The following is an 11679-nucleotide window of genomic DNA, read 5'->3' as shown; positions in this document are numbered from 1 at the left end:
ATTATTGTTGTAAATTTCAATTATTGTTTGTCATCAAGGTTAGTGTAAATTTCAAATATTGTTGTAAATTTCAATTATTATTCATGGTCGTGGGTATTTCATGTATAGTTTAAACTTGTTCAAATCAATGAAATTGGGATTAAAATCGTATTGTTGTTCAAATTCATTCCAGGTGAGTTTCAATTCTTCCATGAAAAAATGATTTCGTTTCATCCACATTTTAGTAATAGATCGATAAGCTTCCTTAGTAAATACTTTGTCCCATTTCTTACCCAATCCAACTTTAGCACCTGTTAGGCTATGGATATCTTGTTTAGTCTTGATGAGGTACAATAGTCGTTTGGAGAACTTCTTGTTATTCTTTGCATATATTGAGATATTATATAAATTCCTAAACATTTCTTTTCTTATATCACAATAGTATTTACATTCAAAAATAATGTGTTGCATTGTCTCTCTACTACAGCAAGGACATAGCAAGTTCGTCTTGGATATCTTGTTTAAATTTTCCAAAGTCTTCATCACGTTCACTCTAATTTTAAATATTAGATTTAAGGTTCTGAAACCGATTCCTATTGAGGGATAAATGTTGGTGAACTTTCTGTTCTTGGGAGGAAGGTTCTTTGGCGTATATGTTCTTTTGTGGAGGCGTTGAAATAGAAGTTTGTACATTGTTTGTCTAGTGTTTTGAGTGTATAATACATTGTTGATAATAATATACCAATTATTGGATGGAATATTAGTAAGAATATTGTTACAATCAGCACCTTTCTTAGCAGCCCTATCTGCTAATTCATTTATGCGGCTATAGATATCTTGTTTACCTGTATGACTATTAACATGCATAATTTTGATCTGATCCTTCATTTTTAAATAATTACGAATTTCTTCAACATAAGGATCTCTAGATTTTCTGAATTGGAAAAGTTGGTCATAAATACTTTTCGCATCTATGACTATTGTTCTAGGAGTGTTGTTATCTAGCAATCTAACAACTGTGTGGAGCGCTTGAACTTCACTGTTGTAGGAAGTTCCTTGTCCTAAGGTGTGACTTGAGATGGAAACATTCTGATCAGTTACAATACCGTATCCAGCAATATTATTGTTACACGATCCGTCAGTACCAATTAGTGTAGCTTTGTTCAAGAGGTTTGACATGGATGTGTTGTTACCAACATATTTGTAGTATTTGCTTTCGTCTTTGATTTTTCCAAAATCCATGCTATTGAGAATGTTGCGAATTTGGGTGACATGATTGGAATGTTTGATGTCATTATGTAATTTCACTTGTAAATTTTTAGGGTCAGGAACCCACATACTTAATCTGTTCCAATCTTTATAGAGCAGGAATTGTCTTAAACCTTTAGGGAATTTTCCATAAGGGATGAGAGTTTTTTCATGCCATTGGTCACTCGAATGCCACAATCTAATATTGGAAGATTTGTTCATGAAAATTATTCTCTTGAGATATTGAGGAATCCATGGGTCTGGTTTATACCAAGTAGGGATTGGATCATTGAGGATGTCAAAACCATGCTCCTGTTTGATTCGTTCACAAAGGAATCTTGTAGAAGATCCAAGACAAATATCATATTGTTCAAGGAACTTTCTGACTTTACACATTAGGTCCGAGTAACTCATTTCTTGAACAGAAATTAATCCAAGTCCACCTTTGTCTTGATGAGTATAAAACCACTCGAGAGCTATGATTGTGTTGGCATTTTTTTAATTTTCGGGTGGAGATGAATCTCCGACTTGAACTTGTTGACAGCATCTGTGAAATCAAGGCAGAAGTTGAATTACAGTTTGGAATTGAAAATGTATTATTTGTTTCTGCTTACACCTATAAACAGGACCCTAAAATTTTGACCTGCCAGTCCAGGTGAAATTTTGACCGGCTCTTTTGTGGTTGATTTAAGGTAGTTCAACATTTTGGGTAAAAAAACTAATCAAGCAAATCCAAACGTTCGTTGGATTCACAAAAAGAATAAGACACAAAATGAAACCCTTTAACTTGTCTGCCGGAGGTGGCTACCCTTCAGTAAGTGGTGCTGGTGCAGGAACACCCCTCTCACACCCCTCTCAACCTTCCTCTTCCAATGTTGGTCATGACGATTTACATCCCAATGTCTCACCTCCTTTCCAAACCTCACCGTCAAGTGGTGTGACCGAAGGTGGAGGAAGCAGTCAAGTGGGTCCGCATGATCCCATATTTTCGGGAACACATCGACCCCCAGAACAACATCCTCACTTTGATCCCGTTTATCCACACAATCCCATGGGAGATCCCATCCCTGACCATCAACGGGTGCCTCATGATTTGGACGAAGATTCGAGTGGTCTTGGCTTGGAGGAATCCCATCAACATGAATAAACATATGATCTTTCACAAGTTTTCAATTGCGAAGAAGGATGAGTTTTTGGACAAACCCTAAGCAAAGGTGACTCTGTTAAATAATTTACAACACAAGGTAATTTTTAGACCAATTTGTTTGCTCTTGTTAGATAGTGTGAAAACCATCGAAATTACGTTTTGATATCACAAATCCTTTGTTTATAAAGGTACAGAATGGTTCAGAGGTGAATGTAAAATAAAGGAAAGCGAAGTGAATATGAATTCTTGTGTATGGTCATTCGTTCGATAAATTTCAATAAAATTTAAATTTGTTGTTATATTTTGCATGTGTTCATGATACGATCATGAAATCGATTCTTTTCCATCCATTGAGATGTGTATTAGCAATACATCAAGAATGGTGTTGATCTGTTGAGTATTCGTTGTGGTGAATCGTTTGCTTCTTGTGTACTCTATGAATTGCTTCAGTCTTTTGTCTCTTAAAAAAAAATGGCTCATCAACATGATCAGCGATGATTTATTCATCAGTGATCATCATTTAAAGTTCGGAATTTGGAGTATTTCATCTCTACATGATCATCAATCAATAGTATTCATTATTGAGTGTATGTGATCAAGTATCATCAAGATTTAATTGAATTGAAAAAATTTTGAATGACTCCTTTTTGATGTAATGATCATGGAGTGAATTTGACCACATTATTGTTGTTGTTCTTGTCTAAAACTACTACTCTCCTTGTTTTTGTGATTTAATTCAACAATTTTTGATTGAGTTTTTCAATTTGAAAATTTCTCAAGAATGTCCATATTAACTTGATTGTGTGTCAGCACGATATTTACTTGTTGCAAGGAATCATCAAATGATAGGAGGTGAATATATGGGCTCTAGCAACAAGAATATTGTTGGTTTTATTGAATGAAATGATCATTTCATTGAATGGGAGTCATTTGGAGAGAGAAACTTGATGAAAATTTCGAATATGAAGGAGATATAATTGGAACTTGAAAAAGTTTGATATTGTCACTACAAGTATACAATAACATGTTCGACATGTGTACAAAGTTTGGTGACTTTCTGTGGAGGAAAAGTTCATCATCATGGTCAAATTGAATTGGCTTGATAGTCCAATAGTAAGGAGGGTCAAGTCATGTCGAAACTTTTGCTTGACAAATTCTCATGAAACTTGATCAGATTGTATCACTTATCATTTCAACAATATTGCCACTGAGTGTATGCATTGAATCATTCTCATTATTGAATGAGAGTATCATGGAGTTTGTTGAAATTAAAGATTTTTATTAGAATCAAGATTAAGTATTGAGTTAAGATTTGAAATTAATACTAGTAATAGAACAAGGTATGTTATGTGATTGTATCAAATTTGATGACATTTTGATCATTCTAAGGATGTCATCATGGTTGTCGGAGATACTTGAATTTTTTTGGAAATGAAAAATATTTATTTAAAAATTTATTGATGAAGAATATTGATACTATTGTGTTCATCAAATGTTAGAGTGTGTCATGATGATTATTTTGAAGTGTTTGGATGAGATTTTTGAGTGTCATGTGTCGAGTAGTATTGCAAATAAGGTAATGAGATAAGACTAGCTCTATCACAAAACTCCAAAATACACTCACATCATATAACGTGGATCGGTAATTCCAAAAGTTTTTTGTAAATACAAAGTGCCGTTTGTGAAGTGACCAGGTGGAAGTATGACGTTCCGTTTGGAGCTGTTGGTGGGGAAATCAACACATCTCTAAATTCATTGATGGTAAGCGCTCTAAAGCCATAATAAAGAAAAGACAAATATCCAACCCAATTTAAAAATTGAGTGGAAGTCACAGAATGTTTAAATTGAGAAAAGAAAAAATTTTTCCTTTGAGTGTCATATTGGTAGGTTCAATTTGCAAATATAGCAGTCCAATGAATACAGAGACAATTAATTTTTCAAGAATTGGTGACAAGATATCGGTCTTCCATCTTCTAAATTTGACCAAATAGCTTCTCTTTAACAAAAACAAAATTGAAAAAAAGTAGTCAGAATAATACTTTTCTGTTTCCATATCTTCAATCTTGTATTGAAGATAAGGAGCTTGTTCCCGTTGTTTTTGTGGAATGTAAAATAAGTCCATTCTCTGTTCAAATTCTACATTCAAATGATCACGTTTTTCATAAGATTTTTCATCGCTACCGCCCAAACATTCACGAACCAATTGTTGATCGTTTTCATCGCTGGATTTGGATAACTCATGAAGTTTCAATAATTCCAATACAGAGATCAAAACGTTCTGTCTATAGAGTGGAAGCTGTACACCAATTAAGTTAAAGTACTCCTGTATCATGTTGGGTTTTCCAATGGTGCTTCCCTTATATAAAATAGAGACATAGTCAAATAGTTCTAATTCGAGAATGGATGGCCTATGTAGACACATGACAATGGTAATTCCCAAATTGGCGAGAACTTGCATCTTTTTTAAGAGATGAAAGGACTCACCAAATTCAATGCCATCGGTGGGATATTCTAAAAGAATCACTCTATTAAAGAGTACATTTTGAACAGCAATAGAAAGTCTTCGCTTGTCACCAGAAGAAAGTGTTTGAAACGGTGCATTTTCCTTATTCTTCAATCCATAGGCATTCAATAGCAAACTCAATCTCTCGTCTCGTGTAGTCCAGAGTGGATTGTTCGAATATAATGGTACCTTGAAACGAACGGCAAAATATAAAATTTCTTTCACTGTGAGTGGCATGTTGGACGGTGAAAAATCTTTCGAGACAAAAGACACCAATGATTTGTACTTGGTAGACACATCTCGATCCATTTGCAATTGTGTATTCATGCAAATTTGTCCATTGATTAAAATGTCTCCACTGTAATGTTTGTGTAAACCTCGGTTGGATAAAATTCGAAGAAGTGTCGACTTTCCACTCGCTGATCGAATGATTTTGTTTCAAAAGAAGGTTCAACTCAGCGTTCAAGAAATATATCAAAAGTTTTAAATGAATTATTCATCCGAAATTCATGATGATGGAATAAAAATTACATCCCATGAACCAAGAAATCAATAATAATTATTCATATTGTAACAATAAAATTGATTCATTGTTTTGAGTGAATTGATGATAAATGCAGAGTCAATGAGTTTTGAGACGAAAAGAAACCCTAAACTAATAATTACCTGTCGGTCCACAAATAGCAGTGATTTTACCAGGAACTGCAAATCCACAAACTTTTTTCAAAATGGGATGAGGAGAATTCATCGGAAAAGTTATATCTTTCCACTCAATAAAACATTTCTTTTCGAAAAATTGTTTCACACTCGCCGGTCGTTGTTTTGTTGTTCTTTCCTGGTGATGATTGTGATGAAATACATGAGTCAGAGGTGGCATAAACCAAGCATGATTGTTTGGTTGAGGCTGTTGGTGAGCAGCAAGAGAAGGGTGTAGTGATTGTTGTTGTTGTTGTTGTTGAGAAATGACTTCTTGAAATACATTCTCTTGATCATCATCCTCGTCATGAGGCTGGAACAAAACTCTTCAATTTCTTGAGATTTGAATTCACCCCCGTTGTCGCACACAAAAGTAACCTTATTCACACCTCTTGCCTTGAAGAAATCAATTACTTGCTGGGCATGAGAGGCAATAACACTTGACTTTTTGCTAGACTATAATATAAATCCAAACACATATTTGGATAAACCATCAACAAACACTTCCCAACCATCAGTTGTTCCACATTTGGGAAAGAATGCACAGTCAACAAAAACTAATATCCCAACACAAGTAGGATCATAATGATTATCCAATACGATATCTTTGGATGCCTCTGTAGTTCTGCAACTCTCGAAAGAACTTTTTACCTTCTGGAATTTTCTTGGAACTTTGGAATGTAATACATTGATGAAGCAACTGATTCACAAATGTCTCGACCTGCGTGACCTTGATTGACATGAATATCCATAATAATGCCTCCATATTCATGTTCTTTGGGAATTTGAACCTGTTTATCAGTTTTGAAAAATTTATCTAAGGAAGTTCAACAAATGCCACCACAGGACCAACTGTGCCGAAAGATGAAATGGTAAGAGAAAAGATGCTTAATTGTCGATCAGAATTCCACTACAACACAACCTGGGGTATCAATGTCAGAAAAAAACTTTGAAGTATAATTCATTTTGTTCATAATAAGACAGAATTTCAATTTTTTTAATGGACTCAGCATTTACTTCAACAAACCTTTTTTTCACCTCTATGATTGCTAAAAATAAAAATAACACAAGTCCGAAGATACCTCGTACTCCTATCTATTTTTAAACTTAAAAAAATATTCTTACGAACTCGACGATGCTGCCACACAAACAGAGAAAGAAAATAGGAAGTGTGATGGATGAAGAGAGAGTGGAAGATCTTCCTCATCCTGGTGAGAATGATGAAAAAAGAATGAAAGAAAGAAAATCCAGAAGAGCTTTCGGGGATTCAAAATCTAAAAGAAAATATAGTTCGGAGACTCTTCAGACTGAGAAGAAAGCAAAGAAAACAAAACAAAGCAACTCAGCCTCGTATGAATGCATCAAAACCTCATCTTCAATTATGGAAGACGAGGAGGAGGAGGGGAAATCATCAAATCCTACTTCGTCAGGTGTTGCTTCATCATCAGGTGTTATATCACCACCACAATCAACACAACCAACCGCTCCTACTCAACAACAAGCGTCCACAATTGTTCTTTCATTCAACAATTACGAAGAATGGACAAAGAAAGAGGTTGCTTCTCTTCTTCATATGAAGAAACGTGAAGGTGGAGCCTCATTGGACAGGGATGATGTACAATCTCTCTATGATGCTCGTTTCAAAGGAACCTCTCTGGATAACATTGTTCAGGATATCAAGAGGCACGATGTAGATTTTGCAATTAAAGCCATGACTCAAAGCAAAGACTTTTCTCAGGTTTCTGAAAGTACTTGCAAGACAGTGGTAAATTGGGTGGACAATAATTTGGTGCCCAAATCTATTAAATTGTTGGACAAGGATCAAGTGAAGTCTAAATTACGTAGACTACTAAAATCAAAAGAGGATGCTGCTTTAGATAAGATACAAGTAGCACTATTTGATTTTAAGAAGGACCTTCTGAAGGAAATAGAACAAGCACGCCGTAATAACGTAAAAGATTTCCAAAGTTTTTATTCTGACACACGGAACGAGTTGGCAACCATGCACCCTCATAAGGTGTTGAAAGCTGATAATGTAAATGATTTTGAGCAAACATTGCGCTCAAAGACTATCATTCCTGAGGTGAAAACTAAATTTGGCTTTCCAAGATTTGATGAACAATATAAGTCTACTGAATTGCCTTTAATAGGTGGTTTAGTTGCCAAACATGAACTACCATATTTTGCACAATTCCAGTACACCATGGCACAAGATGATGAGTTATTGAAAAGGGTAGACGACAGTAAACGAAGTGCCTTAATGTTTTTGGGTCCATCTGGTGCTGGTAAGACATCAACTTGCGTGCGTTTGTTATGCCACAATCCTGGAATGATTTTAACATGTACCTCAACATCAGAGGCATCCAGTGGATTGACAACCGATTCGTTGATGAAACAAGCATTTGGCTACTTAAATGGGATGGAGGCTTATGAACTTTTTGGCTCGGTTGAACAAGTAGTACTATTTGTATTCATCTGTAGATTGATTTATATTTCAAAGCTAATTGATGAAGCCAAACAAATGCCAACTGTATTTGAAGACTTTGTTCAGAGAGATAAGGATGGAAATATTATTAATGGTGGAATACTTCCATACCTTGCGTATATGCAATCAAATGGCAAAACCGGCGCCAGTCAAGAAGCTCTAGAGTACGCATTGGAATATGTTTATTCTTCTCCGGATGTCTTGAAGGCATTTATTGCAAAACTAGTGACCAAGATAATTAAGTCACTTAATGACAATTCTGCTCTATTTGGAATAGTTAAGAAAATTGAACATTTTGTTGTGGTTATTGATGAAGCAAATGTTTATGCAAGGTTTGTATTGATTAATTTTACAAACATGATTCATAATATTATTTCATTAGAAAAAATACTGACTCTGATACTGGTATCTCTAAAACAGGTGGTTGTGAAAAGCTTTCCGAGTTAATAAGTTCGAGTGGTGAGAAGAGAGGACTTTTAACCAAGTTTGCACAATTAATTGGTACCATAGAAAAATTTCATGTATCTATATTTTCTGGAACTAATTTTTCTGTCGATGTAGGAGATATTATACAATCAGCTCTTGGTAAAACTGAAGCAAAGATTGATATAGTTAAAATATTTGACTTTGGTTTGGTTGCACGAGATGATATTATTTCATTTTTAGAAAAACATATCGCAATACCTGACGACGAGAAGGAAGAGATTTTATCCTATTTACATGAAAAAGGTTACAAGTACTTTAGAAGAAGATTAATCACATTGGCATTAGAAAAACTTTCTAAAAACTTGAAAGAGGCGATTATGAAGTCCGTAGATGGTTTTTTATCCGAAGCAGAAAAGAAGATAATAGATCGCTATTATGAAACCTATAATTCGAAATTGGCTCGTCGATCAGAAACACAACAGGCAATTCAACAAGCAATTCAAGACGCCGTTGTTAAATATGTTGCTCATTATCATTTTCCATTTTTAGGTTCTGAATTTAAAGTACACATAGATGGTGTTGCTGACGCTTTGCTCTCTTCTGGATTTGCTGGACCAGAAAGCTCCAACCTTGAAAATGATCAGACCAGACGTTATTTTATATATTCTGCAAAGGACTTTATTGGATACACACTTGGACTAAAATTTCTAAAGAAGATATTACGCAACAAAGATGATTCAGAATTGAAGGAATTAAATGATTCAGAATTGATGAAAAGGATTATTCAAGAGATGATCAAATTGCTCCTGGAATCTTCAGACCACAACATTGATTTGGAATCGATTGTTATGTTAAGACTCGCAGAGTTGGACGGTATATGTTTATCTGACATTGGTTGTTTCAAACCACTAATCACCAACAATCTAAACCTAAAAGATCATATATTCAAGTGCAAACATTGTTTAGATCCCAATGGATATATTGAGTACTGTATTTCGAAAGGTGCTATAAAACCAGAGAAGAAGAAAGATTTAAATGGAGAAAAGTTGTTCTGGAAACATTTTGCCGAGAAGAAGTGGGCTTTACTTGATGGGGTTTTTATTACTCTATCTAATTCACACCATAACGACCTGTTTGGTATTAATAGAATTGATGGCTCTACAAATTTGATCATACCAATGGGTTTCCAGTGTAAAGTGCAAGCTGGAACTAAATTTAGCCCACATTCATATTTCAGTTCCACTATCCCTGAACTATTTTATCTCGATAATTATGCACAACTGAAACCTGAGACCCTTTACAATTTAAAAAGTTATCATATTGCAGAAACCAAGATTAACAAGAAAAACCGTTTCGTTGTGAAAGATAATTCAAAAAGCATTATAGATGATGTGAATGGCAAAGGCATGAAAATTAATTCAAGTGCAAAATGGTATAATGATATCAGAGATGCTGTTTTAGAAGTGTTTGAATCGTCAAAGATGATGCAGGTGTGTGTTGGACTTCATGTAACTGAAACATTTTCGAAAGAGGTTGTAAAGAAATACCAGAAAAACTATTTATGCTCCTTTGTTGACATGAGCAATTATAACTTACTCTTTGATAAAGAACAGGAGACATATTTAAAGAACTTTTTAAACACAGTGGCAGAACGAGTGAAGATGAATAATAAGAAGAAGAATAAGAAGAAGAATAAGAATAACATGAAAAAGAAATAATGAGGGCCCGGCAGCATTTCCTGATGGTTGGACCGTTTTCATTTGGACATCTATTTTTGTGTTACAAGTCTTGTTCGTTGCGAGCGAGTTGTTCGCAAAAATCTATTCTCCCAGAATCAAGTGGATGTCTTTGTATTGTCTGAGCGTTCGCATATTTCAAAAAGCTCCTCAATTACTTTCAACGGAAACTCCTCCAACTCTTCATAGTATTGAGTAAAATCCTTAGAAACGTCGATCAATTTGTTGATTTTTGGTCCCCCAGAAATCTAGGGTTTGGGTTTGGGTTTGGGTTTGGGTTTGGGTTTGGGTTTGGGTTTGGGTTTGGGTTTGGGTTTGGGTTTGGGTTTGGGTTTGGGTTTGGGTTTGGGTTTGGGTTTGGGTTTGGGTTTGGGTTTGGGTTTGGGTTTGGGTTTGGGTTTGGGTTTGGGTTTGGGTTTGGGTTTGGGTTTGGGTTTGGGTTTGGGTTTGGGTTTGGGTTTGGGTTTGGGTTTGGGTTTGGGTTTGGGTTTGGGTTTGGGTTTGGGTTTGGGTTTGGGTTTGGGTTTGGGTTTGGGTTTGGGTTTGGGTTTGGGTTTGGGTTTGGGTTTGGGTTTGGGTTTGGGTTTGGGTTTGGGTTTGGGTTTGGGTTTGGGTTTGGGTTTGGGTTTGGGTTTGGGTTTGGGTTTGGGTTTGGGTTTGGGTTTGGGTTTGGGTTTGGGTTTGGGTTTGGGTTTGGGTTTGGGTTTGGGTTTGGGTTTGGGTTTGGGTTTGGGTTTGGGTTTGGGTTTGGGTTTGGGTTTGGGTTTGGGTTTGGGTTTGGGTTTGGGTTTGGGTTTGGGTTTGGGTTTGGGTTTGGGTTTGGGTTTGGGTTTGGGTTTGGGTTTGGGTTTGGGTTTGGGTTTGGGTTTGGGTTTGGGTTTGGGTTTGGGTTTGGGTTTGGGTTTGGGTTTGGGTTTGGGTTTGGGTTTGGGTTTGGGTTTGGGTTTGGGTTTGGGTTTGGGTTTGGGTTTGGGTTTGGGTTTGGGTTTGGGTTTGGGTTTGGGTTTGGGTTTGGGTTTGGGTTTGGGTTTGGGTTTGGGTTTGGGTTTGGGTTTGGGTTTGGGTTTGGGTTTGGGTTTGGGTTTGGGTTTGGGTTTGGGTTTGGGTTTGGGTTTGGGTTTGGGTTTGGGTTTGGGTTTGGGTTTGGGTTTGGGTTTGGGTTTGGGTTTGGGTTTGGGTTTGGGTTTGGGTTTGGGTTTGGGTTTGGGTTTGGGTTTGGGTTTGGGTTTGGGTTTGGGTTTGGGTTTGGGTTTGGGTTTGGGTTTGGGTTTGGGTTTGGGTTTGGGTTTGGGTTTGGGTTTGGGTTTGGGTTTGGGTTTGGGTTTGGGTTTGGGTTTGGGTTTGGGTTTGGGTTTGGGTTTGGGTTTGGGTTTGGGTTTGGGTTTGGGTTTGGGTTTGGGTTTGGGTTTGGGTTTGGGTTTGGGTTTGGGTTTGGGTTTGGGTTTGGGTTTGGGTTTGA

The 11679-nt window shown here is 36.3% G+C and overlaps 4 protein-coding genes across 4 annotated transcripts; 2 read left to right on the top strand and 2 right to left on the bottom strand.

Moving 5' to 3' along the window:
• Nucleotides 1-81: 81 nt before the first annotated feature.
• FDP41_003320 (uncharacterized protein) lies at nucleotides 82-1623 on the bottom strand (the record flags this gene model as incomplete). Its single annotated transcript, XM_044706612.1, has 1 exon — nucleotides 82-1623. One exon carries the CDS (start codon nucleotides 1621-1623, stop codon nucleotides 82-84), a length of 1542 nt encoding a protein of 513 aa, XP_044562041.1.
• Nucleotides 1624-1999: 376 nt separating this feature from the next.
• On the top strand, nucleotides 2000-2374 carry FDP41_003319 (uncharacterized protein; the record flags this gene model as incomplete). Its single annotated transcript, XM_044706610.1, has 1 exon — nucleotides 2000-2374. The coding sequence occupies one exon, from the start codon at nucleotides 2000-2002 to the stop codon at nucleotides 2372-2374; it is 375 nt and encodes a 124-aa protein (XP_044562040.1).
• Nucleotides 2375-4202: 1828 nt separating this feature from the next.
• Nucleotides 4203-5625, bottom strand: FDP41_003318 (uncharacterized protein; the record flags this gene model as incomplete). Its single annotated transcript, XM_044706609.1, has 2 exons — nucleotides 4203-5296; nucleotides 5544-5625. The coding sequence occupies 2 exons, from the start codon at nucleotides 5623-5625 to the stop codon at nucleotides 4203-4205; spliced, it is 1176 nt and encodes a 391-aa protein (XP_044562039.1).
• Nucleotides 5626-6708: 1083 nt separating this feature from the next.
• FDP41_003317 (uncharacterized protein) lies at nucleotides 6709-11679 on the top strand (the record flags this gene model as incomplete). The annotated part of the gene is made up of 3 exons (XM_044706608.1): nucleotides 6709-8390; nucleotides 8441-9974; nucleotides 10473-11679. Coding segments are annotated over 3 exons (4423 nt in total), but the record flags the coding sequence as incomplete, so codon positions are not given.

Source organism: Naegleria fowleri (genome assembly GCF_008403515.1).
Source record: "Naegleria fowleri strain ATCC 30894 chromosome Unknown tig34, whole genome shotgun sequence".
NCBI lineage: Eukaryota > Heterolobosea > Eutetramitea > Acrasida > Naegleriidae > Naegleria > Naegleria fowleri.
Note: the sequence above shows the minus strand (reverse complement) of the source record. Positions and strands in the feature narration are given on the sequence as shown.